Source organism: Lolium rigidum, chromosome 1, assembly GCF_022539505.1.
Source record: "Lolium rigidum isolate FL_2022 chromosome 1, APGP_CSIRO_Lrig_0.1, whole genome shotgun sequence".
In the NCBI taxonomy this organism is placed as follows: Eukaryota; Viridiplantae; Streptophyta; class Magnoliopsida; order Poales; family Poaceae; genus Lolium; species Lolium rigidum.
The window spans coordinates 270918125-270933329 of record NC_061508.1 but is presented as its reverse complement, the minus strand read 5'-3'; the positions used below and the strand labels follow the sequence as shown (position 1 = coordinate 270933329).

The following is a 15205-nucleotide window of genomic DNA, read 5'->3' as shown; positions in this document are numbered from 1 at the left end:
GGGCCTTTCTTTTACTTTTATGTTGAGTCAGTTCACCTATCTCTTTCCACCTCAAGAAGCAAACACTTGTGTGAACTGTGCATTGATTCCTACATACTTGCATATTGCATTTGTTATATTACTCTATGTTGACAATTATCCATGAGATATACATGTTATAAGTTGAAAGCAACCGCTGAAACTTAATCTTCCTTTATGTTGCTTCAATACCTTTTACCTTGAATTATTTCTTTATGAGTTAACTCTTATGCAAGACTTATTGATGCTTGTCTTGAAAGTACTATTCATGAAAAGTCTTTGCTTTATGATTCATTTGTTTACTCATGTCATTACCATTGTTTTGATCGCTGCATTCACTACATATGCTTACAATAGTATGATCAAGGTTATGATGGCATGTCACTCCGAAATTATCTTCGTTATCGTTTACCCGCTCGGGACGAGCAGAACTAAGCTTGGGGATGCCGATACGTCTCCGACGTATCGATAATTTCTTATGTTCCATGCCACATTATTGATGATATCTACATGTTTTATACACATTATATGTCATTATTATGCGTTTTCCGGAACTAACCTATTGACGAGATGCCAAAGGGCCAGTTCTTGTTTTCTGCTGTTTTTGGTTCCAGAAATCCTAGTAAGGAAATATTCTCGGAATCGGACGAAATCAATGCCCAGCATCCTATTTTTGGACGAAGCTTCCAGAACACCCGAGAGCCGCCAGAGGAGGGCCCTGTGGGCCCCAGACGACAGGGTGGCGCGGCCCAGGCCTTGGCCGCGCCCCCCTAGTGTGTCGTCGCCTCGTCGACCCTCCGAGGCTGCCCTTCCGCCTACTTAAGGTCTCCGTCGTGAAAACCCTATCACGTTCGACGAAACCAGAGAAAACCTTCCAGAGCCGCCGCCATCGCGAAGCCAAGATCTGGGGGACAGGAGTCTCCGTTCCCGGCACGCCGCCGGGACGGGGAAGTGCCCCCGGAAGGCTTCTCCATCGACACCACCGCCATCTTCATCAACGCCTGCTCGTCTCCCATGAGGAGGGAGTAGTTCTCCATCGAGGCTCGGGGCTGTACCGGTAGCTATGTGGTTCATCTCTCTCCTATGTGCTTCAATACAATAATCTCATGAGCTGCCTTACATGATTGAGATTCATATGATGATGCTTGTAATCTAGATGTCATTATGCTAGTCAAGTGGATTTTACTTATGTGATCTCCTGGAGACTCCTTGTCCCACGTGTGTAAAGGTGACAGTGTGTGCACCGTGTGGGTCTCTTAGGCTATATTTCACGAATACTAATTCACTCGTTATGAATGGCATAGTGAAGTGCTTATTTATATCTCTTTATGATTGCAATGTGTTTTGTATCACAATTTATCTCGTGTGCTACTCTAGTGATGTTATTAAAGTAGTTTATTCCTCCCGCACGGTGTAATGGTGACAAGTGTGTGCATCGTGTAGTACTTGGCGTAGGCTATGATTGTGATCTCTTGTAGATTATGAAGTTAACTATTGCTATGATAGTATTGATGTGATCTATTCCTCCTTTCGTAGTGTGAAGGTGACCGTGTGCATGCTATGTTAGTACTTGGTTTGGTTATGTTGATCTGTTATGCACTCTAAGGTTATTTAAATATGAACATTGAATATTGTGGAGCTTGTTAACTCCGGCATTGAGGGTTCGTGTAATCCTACACAGTTAGTGGTGTTCATCATCCAACAAGAGGGTGTAGAGTCTAGCATCTATCTATTTATTCTCGTTATGTGATCAATGTTGAGAGTGTCCACTAGTGAAAGTATGATCCCTAGGCCTTGTTCCTAAATATCGCTATCGCCGCTTGTTTATTGTTCTACCGCATGTTTACTTCCCGCAATATTACTACCATCAACCGCACGCCTGACAAGCACTTTTCTCGGCGCCGTACTACTCGCTCATATTCATTCATACCACTTGTATTTCACTATCTCTTCGCTGAACTAGTGCACCTATTAGGTGTGTTGGGGACACAAGAGACTTCTTGCTTTGTGGTTGCAGGGTTGCATGAGAGGGATATCTTTGACCTCTTCCTCCCTGAGTTCGATAAACCTTGGGTGATCCACTTAAGGGAAACTTGCTGCTGTTCTACAAACCTCTGCTCTTGGAGGCCCAACACTGTCAACAAGAATAGAAGCACCCGTAGACATCAATGCGTTTTCCGGAACTAACCTATTGACGAGATGCCGAAGTGCCAGTTCCTGTTTTCTGCTGTTTTTGGTTTCAGAAATCCTAGTAAGGAAATATTCTCGGAATTGGACGAAATCAACGCCCAGCATCTTATAATTCCACGAAGCTTCCAGAACACTGGAGGGGGGCCAGAGGAGAGCCACAGGGCCACCAGACAGTAGGCCGACGCGGCCCAATGGGGGGCGCGCCCCCCTATTGTGTGGGTCCTCCGTAACCCTTCTGACTCCGAATCTTCGCCTATTTAAGCCGTCCTGACCTAAATCTTCGAGACGGAAAAGCCACGGTACGAGAAACCTTCCAGAGCCGCCGCCATCGCGAAGCCAAGATCTGGGGGACAGAAGTCTCTGTTCCGGCACGCCGCCGGGACGGGGAAGTGCCCCCGGAAGGCTTCTCCATCGACATCGCCGCCATCTTCATCACAGCTGCTGTCTCCCATGAGGAGGGAGTAGTTCTCCATCGAGGCTAAGGGCTGTACCGGTAGCTATGTGGTTAATCTCTCTCCTATGTACTTCAATACAATGATCTCATGAGCTGCCTTACATGATTGAGATTCATATGAGCTTTGTATCACTATTAGTCTATGTGCTACTCTTGTGATGTTATTAAAGTAGTCTATTCCTTCTTCACGGTGTAATGGTGACAGTGTGTGCATCGTGTAGTTCTTGGCGTAGGCTATGATCATAATCTCTTGTAGGTTATGGAGTTAATTATTACTATGATAGTATTGATGTGATTCATTCCCCCTTCATAGTGTAAAGGTGACAGTGTGTATGCTATGTTAGTACTCGGTTTAAGTTGCAAAGATCTATTATGCTCTAAGGTTACTTAAATATGAATGCCGAATGTTGTGGAGCTTGTTAACTCCGGCATTGAGGTGCTCTTGTAGCCCTACACAACGAATGGTGTTCATTATCAAACAAGAGTATATGTAGCACAAAGGAAGAGAACTTATTTATTATGTGATCAATGTTGAGAGTGTCCACTAGTGAAAGTATGATCCCTAGGCCTTGTTTCCAAGCACTGAAACTCCGTTTACTTACTCTTCTGTTGCATGTTTACTCGCTGCCATATTTTATTCAGATTGCTATTTCCACTCATATACATCCATACTACTTGTATTTCACTATCTCCTCGCCGAACTAGTGCACCTATACATCTGACAAGTGTATTAGGTGTGTTGGGGACACAAGAGACTTCTTGTATCGTGATTGCAGGGTTGCTTGAGAGGGATATCTATGACCTCTTCCTCCCTGAGTTCGATAAACCTTGGGTGATCCACTTAAGGGAAACTTGCTGCTGTTCTACAAACCTCTGCTCTTGGAGGCCCAACACTGTCTACAAGAATAGAAGCACACGTAGACATCAGGTGACCGTGTAGAACCAAAGGTTTTGTTTACATGCATGTTTCCCTTCAATCACAAGTGCCAATCTGAGAGCGTGATGCAATCAAAAGGATACACACAGTATTTCCTCATCATTACTGATAAGATAACCTTGGTAGCAGATAGACCTTAAGAAGCACCACTCGAATCTTGCACTAAAGCAAGGAATTGAGCTTCTTAAGTTCTTCAGGTAATGTTACTTTAACGGTTAGCCAAACAAGGGTTTATTCCCCGAGGACGCCTATAATTGGGTGTATATTAATTGAATCCCTTGTCCATGATGTTTTTGGAGGGTACATTGAACCCAGATAGATGTTTTTCAATGGAACATCTAACCATTCTAGGATAGTGCCTGATAGAAAATTTATTGCAAATAGGTATTAATTGTTGTCGATCGCCAAAATCCAGTAGGAGCGCAAAGATGTCCTTTCACTAGGAATGCTAGAAATATATTGCTTGGGTATTGTGAAACACCAAAGTGACACGCTTATCATGCAAAAGAGTTGTACCTTCCTAATTTCTTGCGCGTTATATGAATCTCAAAATATCATGTGAACACATAGATCTTATGTAAGTTGGTTGGTTTTGAGCAAGATAAAGAGAGACCAGTTGGTGGTAGATTTATAAAGGTACATAGTTAAGGCATGCCACGATAGTTTTCTTCACTTCAGGAATCTTAGCCAAGTAATTTTCTAAATTGATACACTCTAAACACTCTACCAAGTTCTTTAGATATATATGAATATTGCGGAAAATGATAAATTATGACACATTATAACACACTACGAGACACGGTTAATGTTATTGGTTTGGTTAGATCTTCTATGGTGTAAAACTTTATAATTAAATATTTTTTCAAGCAAGCCAACTAAGAAAATTGCAATAACAATTTTGTTTACTAGAGTGATAGAAATCTCGTTTTAATGGATATTAAACTACAGTAAATGTTAAATATACATAACCATGTTACAATGGTAATATTGTCATCTATAACTGAAAATATTGTTTTGTACAATATATCGCAAGAAGTATCAATAGAAATGGCATACATGTAATGAAATTTTTTGTAATAACAAAGTAAAAATATTTGGTATAAATTAAAGAGAACTTTATTCAGGTCTCTTTAGGACAGCAAAAAAATTCAGTCAACAAACACAAAACATGATTCATTTAACGCATGAAAGTTGAAGGTGCATTTGAAACCGTAAGTCTTAGAAAACCACACAACAGAGGTGAGACAACAACACAGATTGTTCTAGCCGCCCCTTGGCACACACCATATCCCCAAGCTCCATAAGTGGCCACCGCCTTCTTCTGATGATCCATTTAATGACAGAGATCAACTATTAATCTTGTTGATCGGGCTTACCATCGACAACGGCCATTGGATTTCCATTTGGATAAGATCAAGAAATAAGTTAGCAATACAGTTTCATATAAATTGTATACGTGTTTTCATGAATGCAGACATTTGCATACATATTTTGCAATTTCGATTGAAATATGTGTTGGACCTCAGATAAACATTTATTAAAAAACCACACTTGAGTAGAGTGCGGTTTGATTTCTGAAAACAGGAAAGTTTATATGTGCCAAATTTGTTGGCAATCAAGAGATCCAACATAAGTGCTGGTTAGTTTCCGTAAAATACAAAGGTGTAAATTTTTGCCGGTCAACAAATTTAAGACTAAGTGCGGGTTGATTTTTGTTAAACCAAAAGATCTATTCTCGAAGTTTTCTTCAACACACAATCACAATCTGTGGGGGAGCCAGTGCTGGAACGTCAGGTCAGCGTACATGGAAGTCGGTCACCGGGGGAGCACGTCGCCAGATGGAGCTGCAATCTTTCTTCCCCGATTCAAATATGTCGGCACCTTAGGATTGACAGTAGCGCCGCCGACGTGCCGAATGCAGCGCAGTGGCACGGCACGTGCGAATGCGAATGCGTCCATCGAAACCCCAGCGGAACGGCCAAAGGAAGCTGCCGACGTCCCCGATCTCATCCAAGACTGCCTTCATTTCAGACCTGACGTTCACTTCACTTCACTCACACGCTCGCTCTCACTCAGCGTCTCAGTCCACGCCACGCCACGCCGCCGGCCAACCCGTCCCGCCCGCGCGCGCGCCGCGGCCATGGGCGTGAGCAACAACATCACGGCGTGCCTCAACTTCACGGCCCTGCTCTGCACCATTCCCGTCGTCGCCACGGGCCTCTGGTTCGCCTCCAAGCAGGGCGCCGAGTGCGCGCGCCTGGCGCGGTGGCCCGTGGCCATCCTGGGCGGGCTGCTCCTCCTCGTCGCGCTCGCCGGCTTCGTCGGCGCCTACTGGAACCGCCAGGGCCTCCTGGCCGCCTACCTCTTCGCCATGGCGGCGCTCATCACGCTCCTCCTCGCGCTCCTCGTCTTCGCCTTCGCCGTCACCCACGGCTCCGGCGCGTACGAGGTGCCAGGGCGCGCCTACCGCGAGTACCGGCTCGATGGGTTCTCGGGCTGGCTGCGCGGGTACGTTGCGGACTCGCGGCGGTGGGAGGGGATCAGGGCCTGCCTCGCCGCGTCCGACACCTGCAGGAAGCTCGGCGTAGAGAGCGCATTCTTCATCGCGCCCGAGCAGTTCTACCAGTCCCACCTCTCCCCGCTCCAGGTACTGAATCTGATAAATGTTTGCTGATGTTAACTGCTGCAATTCATCCCGTCAGTTACCCGCATTGTAGTATTTGCAGATTCATAAATTGTGGACTAGGCAGGTAGATCGTATAGTGGTTAAGATAGATAGTACACGTGACCAATGACCAAAAATGTATGCAGGGTAGTACTAATCTGAACTCTGAACTAGGAGAAGTAGCTAAGTACTACTGGTTGACAAGAGGAATCAAATCATCACCGAACAAACTTTGTCGGCTCTATGGGCGAAAACAGAGTTAAGTTTTCGCCCAAAAGGTTAAATCCATTGATCGACTGCATGCATGGTGGGACATTCAGTTATGCAAATTGTCTAAAGACGAATCAATGACAGATAGGCTGGTGATTTGTGGACTAAGCGTGCAAGTGCAAGTGGGTCATATCCATGTGGCCATGTGAGTACTACGCTTGTGGGAGAGAGAACTGTAATTGAAGGGGAGATCGTGCGAGAAGCGGAGAACAGGTCGACATAGAATGTGGGTCAGCGCATGGAAGCCTGCACTCTTCCTGAATCCTGGTTTAGTTTAGCATCATATATGAGCTATTCGAGGTTGTATAGGAATGAGCAGAGCTTCCGTGTCCATAGTGCAACCGAAGCATACACATGCCTCACTGTCCTTGCTAACCAACTCACCTCCGCACATTCTTGTCCCCTTGTGTAACCGCATAATTTGGACTACACATTTTCTTGGTTGTTTTTTGTGTGGTGATGCATTATGCTCACACACTTATATATCTTCAAGAAAGAAAAACGATTTTGTGTTAAGAGCAGTTCACTAAGCCACTAACAGTTAACAGCCATATGCTTCGTTCCCACTGTTGAAAAAAAAAACAGTTAGCATGGCCACGGCCATTTTGGTTTCAGAATGTGCATCGGTATGCATAGTCTGCTAAACCTTTTGTTAGTTCTGGGTCAACTTCAAAATCAATAAATCTGCACCACGGTTCGTGACATCAAAATTACACGTGGATATGTAATTGCAAAATCAATTTTCCCAATTACACATAAATTGCACATGAAATTGAGTAACCGAGAATTTAGTTAGTTCTGGGTCAATTGAAAATTAGTCATGTCCAATTTGTAACTGATTTTTTTGCATTGCCATGCCCACATAACCGGAAGTTCTGAAGAATTATTTGTGTCTGTGCGTGCAGTCCGGGTGCTGCAAGCCGCCGACGGCGTGCGGGTACGCGTACGTGAGCCCGACGGTGTGGACGAGCCCGGCGAACCCAGCCGCCGACGCGGACTGCGGCGCGTGGAGCAACGACCCCCGCCAGCTCTGCTACTGGTGCAGCTCCTGCAAGGCCGGGATGCTGGGCACCCTGCGCGACCAGTGGCGCAGGGCCAACGTGGCTCTCGTCGCCGCCACCGTTGCGCTCATCATCGTCTACATCATCGGCTGCAGCGCCTTCAAGAACGCCCAGACCGAGGACCTCTTCCGCCGCTACAAGTGGAGCAACACCTGATAGTCAGATATTTCCTGAATGATCAACCCATGATGCCAACGGCACTACGATTACTGACGAAAAGTTCTGTAAATTATGTAGTGGCAATGTTCTAGTATCCAAGCTGAGATTAGAGTTGCGTTTGCGTGCCACACTTGGTACACTTTAGCGCACATGGCTACTTATGCATGCGTGTGATACTGTGATTTCAGGCCGGTTATAATGCTGGTGTTTTGCCTTCGGCCTTTTTCGGTTTTCAGGCGGGTTACTGTATTCTTTTGGCCGTTGCATGGCAATGGTAGACTCTGCATTTGAAGCTAGGACGACCCTGCATATGCAGAGACAAGTGTGCCAACGACGACGTGCTTCAATGACTGATACCTGAAGGTTGTGGATTCCAAAGTTCCTAGCATCTACTACTCCAACTACTACTACTATATTAAGCTTTTGGAGATAAACAATGTAAAGAAGACTAATATAAGCATTGACAATATTCCATGGCATAATTTGATTTAAGATTCTAGTATTTATTAACAGTGACCTATTCACAAGTTTAAGTCATCTTGTCTGGGTTCAGGGCACGCTTTTGACCTAGTGCAATACTGCAATGTAGGACACAACAGTTTATTTCTTAACATAGTTAAACGACATCGGAAATGTAAGCATTGACAAGATTCCATGGCGCTCGATTTGACCTTTATTTAATTAAGGGATCTTTTTGATTAACGGTGACCCTTTCATAAATTATTTAGCATTGCAGTCATCTTGTCCGGATTCAGGGCACACTTCCTTGGAACCCATTCATGCCACACTTAGGACCGAGTGCAATGCAAGAGAGAGTAGCAGAGCTTTTTGTTTCTTCGACTGTGTTTGCACGAACATTTCAATCTTCTCGAATTAATAAAATGCCGCACGAGAATTGACTTGAATAAAACTTCAATTACTTCTTCTTTGGTGAGTGAATGGGTAGCATTACCAGTGTTCAATATGTGGTTCCATATGTCAACCGCTACTAATCGGATTGTTTAAACTATCGAATTGTTTAAATGACCACTACTAATCGGTGGAGGTTATTCAGGCGGTTGACATATATCAAGCTCTGATTTGTTTGAAGGCACGTAAGCCTTGACATTCCATGCTTACAATCTAATAATGATATCTCTTTGGTTAGTTATCACCTGCCGTCCGCGATCCAATTTATATTGTACCTAAGCCACTATGTATTCTTCATTTTCAGGACATCATCGGCCGGTATACTATTATCCAACAAAGGTATGATATGTGTCTGGAATCATAAGAACAAAATAGAGAAAAAATTAACAACCATGGATGTTATGGGTATAATTGTTATCCTTAGTGATGTGAGAGTGAGCCTGTGCAGTTGCATTGCGCAGGCTAGGGTCCTATCATGTTTGATATTTCATGGTTAATTTTCATGTTTACCAAATTAATGAAATATGTCATCTGATCAGAATTTATTATATGGTTCACTACTCCGATCTCATGAATCTTGGTTAGTATACTTTACACCATAATGTATGCTTCCAACTTCAGGAAATGAACTCAGGAAATAAAAGCACCCACAAGCAAATACAGAATATGTGTATTTCGTGTTTCATATACTTTTGTTGTCTTTTTAAATTTATAGCCGTTGTCCTAAAGTTGACTCTGATATAAATCCATGCATTCGTTTTTCTTTGGTGCATGATGGGGAGTATTACCTATTTTCAGTTTGGGGATTCTATTATGCAAAAATTATGGTGGTTATTCAAGAGGTTGACATATCTGCTGCTCTGATTTGCTCGAGCACACGTAGGCTTAACATCCATGTTCCCAATCTAATAACAATATCATTTTGATTATTCAAAACCACCGTCCTAAATACCATTTGTATTGTTTATTTAACTAGCATAGTGGCCCTCGCAAATGGGAGGGCACCATCTATAATGTGTTGAAAATGTCTGAGAAATAAGTATTAAAATCCCAGCGAATATAACAGATCACCACAAATATTAAGGTAAGTGAAATATTGCTTGTCACGTAATATCAATCACGGCGTTTATCTTCATTAGGCAATAATTAAGCTCCACATGAAATGCAGTTCTATCGGCTATGATGCATTCATGCACACCTAAGTATTTCTATCCATTTTAATCCATTTATGTAAAAGTATGAAGATTTTTTGGTTGACGTATATTTAGGTACACTGAATAAGATATATATGGTGTGATATGTTTAGGTACAATAATTATATTTACCAGCAAAAAAAGGTACAATAATTATATTATGTTTTCTAAGAAAATAAATTAGGTCTGCATGATGCTTTCTTTCTTTTAGGTGTTTTTTGTTTGTTTGAAGTACATATCTTTCTGAGCGATGAAAAGCACACTCTCGAAATACATGTCTTTTTTGCTGTATGTGCCTCCTAATAATGTGGCACAACTTACATTGCATGTACATTGTTATCTTTGTGAATGTAATACTACTTACATATCCTTATATCTAACTGAGCTATATATATTTTCTTTTAGGAATTTATCAACCAAGCCAAAATTTTCAATACCCCGTTCCGATCCATATTAACTGTCGCTGAATTGGTACTAATATATTCTGAAAATATTTTTTGAGACAAATTGAAACAATGAGTTTCACTTAACCAATGCATAAATTTGTGGCATATAAGTTTAAAAAAATTAGACTCTACCTTGTTCTCAGTTTTACATGGATGTATCTGGATGTATCGCTTACCTTCGTCCATCGACCTAGCATTCACTTTAACTCTCTTGATAGAGTAGTTCTCCCATCATGCATACCTTTGGGAAAGTAGATGTATGATACGTCTCCGACGTATCGATAATTTCTTGTGTTCCATGCCACATTATTGATGATATCTGGAACTAACCTATTAACAAGATGCCGAAGAGCCAGTTGCTGTTTTCTGCTGTTTTTGGTTTCAGAAATCCTAGTAAAGAAATATTCTCGGAATTGGACGAAATCAACGCCCAGGGTCCTATTTTGCCACGAAGCTTCCGGAAGACCGAAGGAGAGTCGAAGTGGGGCCACGAGGTGGCGAAACACCAGGGCGGCGCGGCCTGTGCCCCGGCCGCGCCGACCTATGGTGTGGGCCCCTCGTGCCGCCTCTTTACCTGCCCTTCCGCCTACAAATAGCCTCCGTCGCGAAACCCCCCGTACCGAGAGCCACGATACGGAAAACCTTACTGAGACGCCGCCGCCGCCAATCCCATCTCGGGGGATTCTGGAGATCTCCTCCGGCACCCTGCCGGAGAGGGGCTTCATCTCCCGAGGACTCTTCACCGCCATGGTCGCCTCCGGAGTGATGAGTGAGTAGTTCACCCCTGGACTATGGGTCCATAGCAGTAGCTAGATGGTTGTCTTCTCCTCATTGTGCTTCATTATTGGATCTTGTGAGCTGCCTAACATGATCAAGATCATCTATCTGTAATAATATATGTTGTGTTTGTCGGGATCCGATGGATAGAGAATACTATGTTATGTTAATTATCAAGTTATTACCTATGTGTTGTTTATGATCTTGCATGCTCTCCGTTATTAGTAGAGGCTCTGGCCAAGTTTTTGCTCTTAACTCCAAGAGGGAGTATTTATGCTCGATAGTGGGTTCATGCCTCCATTGAATCCGGGACAAGTGACGGAAAGTTATAAGGTTGTGGATGTGCTTGTTGCCACTAGGGATAAAACATTGATGCTATGTCTAAGGATGTAGTTATTGATTACATTACGCACCATACTTAATGCAATTGTCTGTTGTTTTGCAACTTAATACTGGAAGGGTTCGGATGATAACCTGAAGGTGGACTTTTTAGGCATAGATGCATGCTGGATAGCGGTCTATGTACTTTGTCGTAATACCCAATTAAATCTCACTATATTTATCATGACATGTATGTGCATTGTTATACCCTCTCTATTTGTCAATTGCCCGACTGTAATTTGTTCACCCAACATGATTTTATCTTATGGGAGAGACACCTCTAGTGAACTGTGGACCCCGGTCCTATTCTTTACATCGCATACAATCTACTGCAATACTTGTTTTACTGGTTTTCTGCAAACAATCATCTTCCACACAATACGGTTAATCCTTTGTTACAGCAAGCCGGTGAGATTGACAACCTCACTCGTTTCGTTGGGGCAAAGTACTTTGGTTGTGTTGTGCAGGTTCCACGTTGGCGCCGGAATCTCCGGTGTTGCGCCGCACTACATCCCGCCGCCATCAACCTTCAACGTGCTTCTTGGCTCCTCCTGGTTCGATAAACCTTGGTTTCTTTCGAGGGAAAACTTGCTGCTGTGCGCATCATACCTTCCTCTTGGGGTTCCCAACGAACGTGTGAGTTACACGCCATCAAGCACTTTTTCTGGCGCCGTTGCCGGGGAGATCAAGACACGCTGCAAGGGGAGTCTCCACTTCCCAATCTCTTTACTTTGTTTTTGTCTTGCTTTATTTTATTTACTACTTTGTTTGCTGCATTATATCAAAACACAAAAAAAAAATAGTTGCTAGCTTTACTTTATTTACTGTCTTGCTTTCTATATCAAAAACACAAAAAAAAAATTAGTTACTTGCATTTACTTTACTTGATTCATCATGTTTCCTTTTAATTTTACCACAAAAGACATACCGGTAGGACGTGGGTCTATAGTTGGGAGAAATAATATAGAAGAATTTTTCAATCATGTTAGTACCGTTGAAGATTTTGAAGATAGACACTTGGTAGAACTTGCTCCTACTTATGAAATTGCTGCTCGTCTGCTTTAGTTCGCATGTTGGAAACTAAATTTGTTAATCTCAATCCTATAATCCAACACATGTTTCTTACACTCGGTGATATGGAAGAAGGGGAAAAGAAAGATTTTGTTTTAGAAACCCTTCTTAGAGAATTTGGTGGCATAGCAAGAGAAGCTAGAAAGGTCTTTAGTAAATATAAGATGCTTGGTTCTTATACCAATTTTGCTAGTATCCTTGAAAAGATGGACATGGAGAGAGTGAGGTACACTAATAATATTAATGATGGTGGGAAGATCAAAGCGCCGATACCATGTAAGCTCCTAGCGATGAATGAAGCGCTAGAAAATAACTATGCTTGGCTTGTTCCTGAAAATTTGTTTGATGAGAGTAGCAAGCCCAAGACTAATGAAAAGGGAGCCGCTGAAACTTATGTATCCAATATACTATGCATGGTTGAGAAAACTCCAAACCCCGCTAAAGATTCACCGTCTCTCGATAATACTTGATTTACACTTTCTGCGCCTAGCTGAAAGGCGTTAAAGAAAAGCGCTTATGGGAGACAACCCATGTTTTTACTACAGTATTTTTGTTTTATATTTGAGTCTTGGAAGTTGTTTACTACTGTAGCAACCTCTCCTTATCTTAGTTTTGTGTTTTGTTGTGCCAAGTAAAGTCTTTGATAGTAAAGTGAATACTAGATTTGGATTACTGCGCAGAAACAGATTTCCTTGCTGTCACGAATCTGGGCCTAATTCTCTGTAGGTAACTCAGAAAATTATGCCAATTTACGTGAGTGATCCTCAGATATGTACGCAACTTCCATTCAATTTGGTCATTTTCATTTGAGCAAGTCTGGTGCCTCAATAAAATCCATCTTTACGGACTGTTCTGTTTTGACAGATTCTGCCTTTTATTTCGCATTGCCTCTTTTGCTATGTTGGATGAATTAATTTGATCCATTAATGTCCAGTAGCTTTATGCAATGTCCAGAAGTGTTAAGAATGATTGTGTCACCTCTGAACATGTTAATTTTTATTGTCCACTAACCCTCTATGAGTTGTTTCGAGTTTGGTGTGGAGGAAGTTTTCAAGGATCAAGAGAGGAGTATGATGCAATATGATCAAGGAGAGTGAAAGCTCTAAGCTTGGGGATGCCCCGGTGGTTCACCCCTGCATATTCTAAGAAGACTCAAGCGTCTAAGCTTGGGGATGCCCAAGGCATCCCCTTCTTCATCGACAACATTATCAGAGTTCCTCCCCTGAAACTATATTTTTATTCCGTCACATCTTATGTGCTTTGCTTGGAGCGTCGGTTTGTTTTTGTTTTTTGTTTTGTTTGAATAAAATAGATCCTAGCATTCACTGTATGGGAGAGAGACACGCTCCGTTGTTGCATATGGACAAGTATGTCCTTAGGCTTTACTCATAGTATTCATGGCGAAGTTTCTTCTTCGTTAAATTGTTATATGGTTGGAATTGGAAAATGCTACATGTAGTAATTCTAAAATGTCTTGAATAATTTGATACTTGGCAATTGTTGTGCTCATGTTTAAGCTCTTGCATCATATACTTTGCACCCATTAATGAAGAAACACCTAGAGCTTGCTAATTTGGTTTGCATATTTGGTCTCTCTAAAGTCTAGATAATTTCTAGTATTGAGTTTTGAACAACAAGGAAGACGGTGTAGATTCTTATAATGTTTACAATATGTCTTTTATGTGAGTTTTGCTGCACCGTTCATCCTTGTGTTTGTTTCAAATAACCTTGCTAGCCTAAACCTTGTATCGAGAGGGAATACTTCTCATGCATCCAAAATCCTTGAGCCAACCACTATGCCATTTGTGTCCACCATACCTACCTACTACATGGTATTTCTCCGTCATTCCAAAGTAAATTGCTTGAGTGCTACCTTTAAATTTCCATCATTCGCCTTTACAATATATAGCTCATGGGACAAATAGCTTAAAAACTATTGTGGTATTGAATATGTACTTATGCACTTCATCTCTTATTAAGTTGCTTGTTGTGCGATAACCATGTTTCTGGGGACGCCATCAACTATTCTTTGTTGAATATCATGTGAGTTGCTATGCATGTCCGTCTTGTCTGAAGTAAGAGAGATCTACCACCTTAATGGTTGGAGCATACATATTGTTAGAGAAGAACAATGGGCCGCTAACTAAAGCCATGATTCATGGTGAAAGTTTCAGTTTTGGACATATATCCTCAATCTCATATGAGAATAATAATTGTTGCCACATGCTTATGCATTAAAGAGGAGTCCATTATCCGTTGTCCATGTTGTCCCGGTATGGATGTCTAAGTTGAGAATAATCAAAAGCGAGAAATCCAAAATGCGAGCTTTCTCCTTAGACCTTTGTACAGGCGGCATGGAGGTACCCCATTGTGACACTTGGTTAAAACATGTGTATTGCGATGATCCGGTAGTCCAAGCTAATTAGGACAAGGTGCGGGCACTATTAGTATACTATGCATGAGGCTTGCAACTTGTAAGATATAATTTACATGATACATATGCTTTATTACTACCGTTGACAAAATTGTTTCATGTTTTCAAAATAAAAGCTCTAGCACAAATATAGCAATCGATGCTTTTCCTCTATGGAGGACCATTCTTTTACTTTCAATGTTGAGTCAGTTCACCTATTTCTCTCCACCTCAAGAAGCAAACACTTGTGTGAACTCGTGC

General features: G+C 42.2%; 1 protein-coding gene across 1 annotated transcript; it reads left to right on the top strand.

Annotated features, from left to right (window-relative positions):
- Positions 1-5739: 5739 nt before the first annotated feature.
- Positions 5740-7751, top strand: LOC124658881 (tetraspanin-2-like). Its single transcript, XM_047196880.1, has 2 exons — positions 5740-6246; positions 7440-7751. The coding sequence occupies exons 1-2, from the start codon at positions 5740-5742 to the stop codon at positions 7749-7751; spliced, it is 819 nt and encodes a 272-aa protein (XP_047052836.1).
- Positions 7752-15205: the final 7454 nt, after the last annotated feature.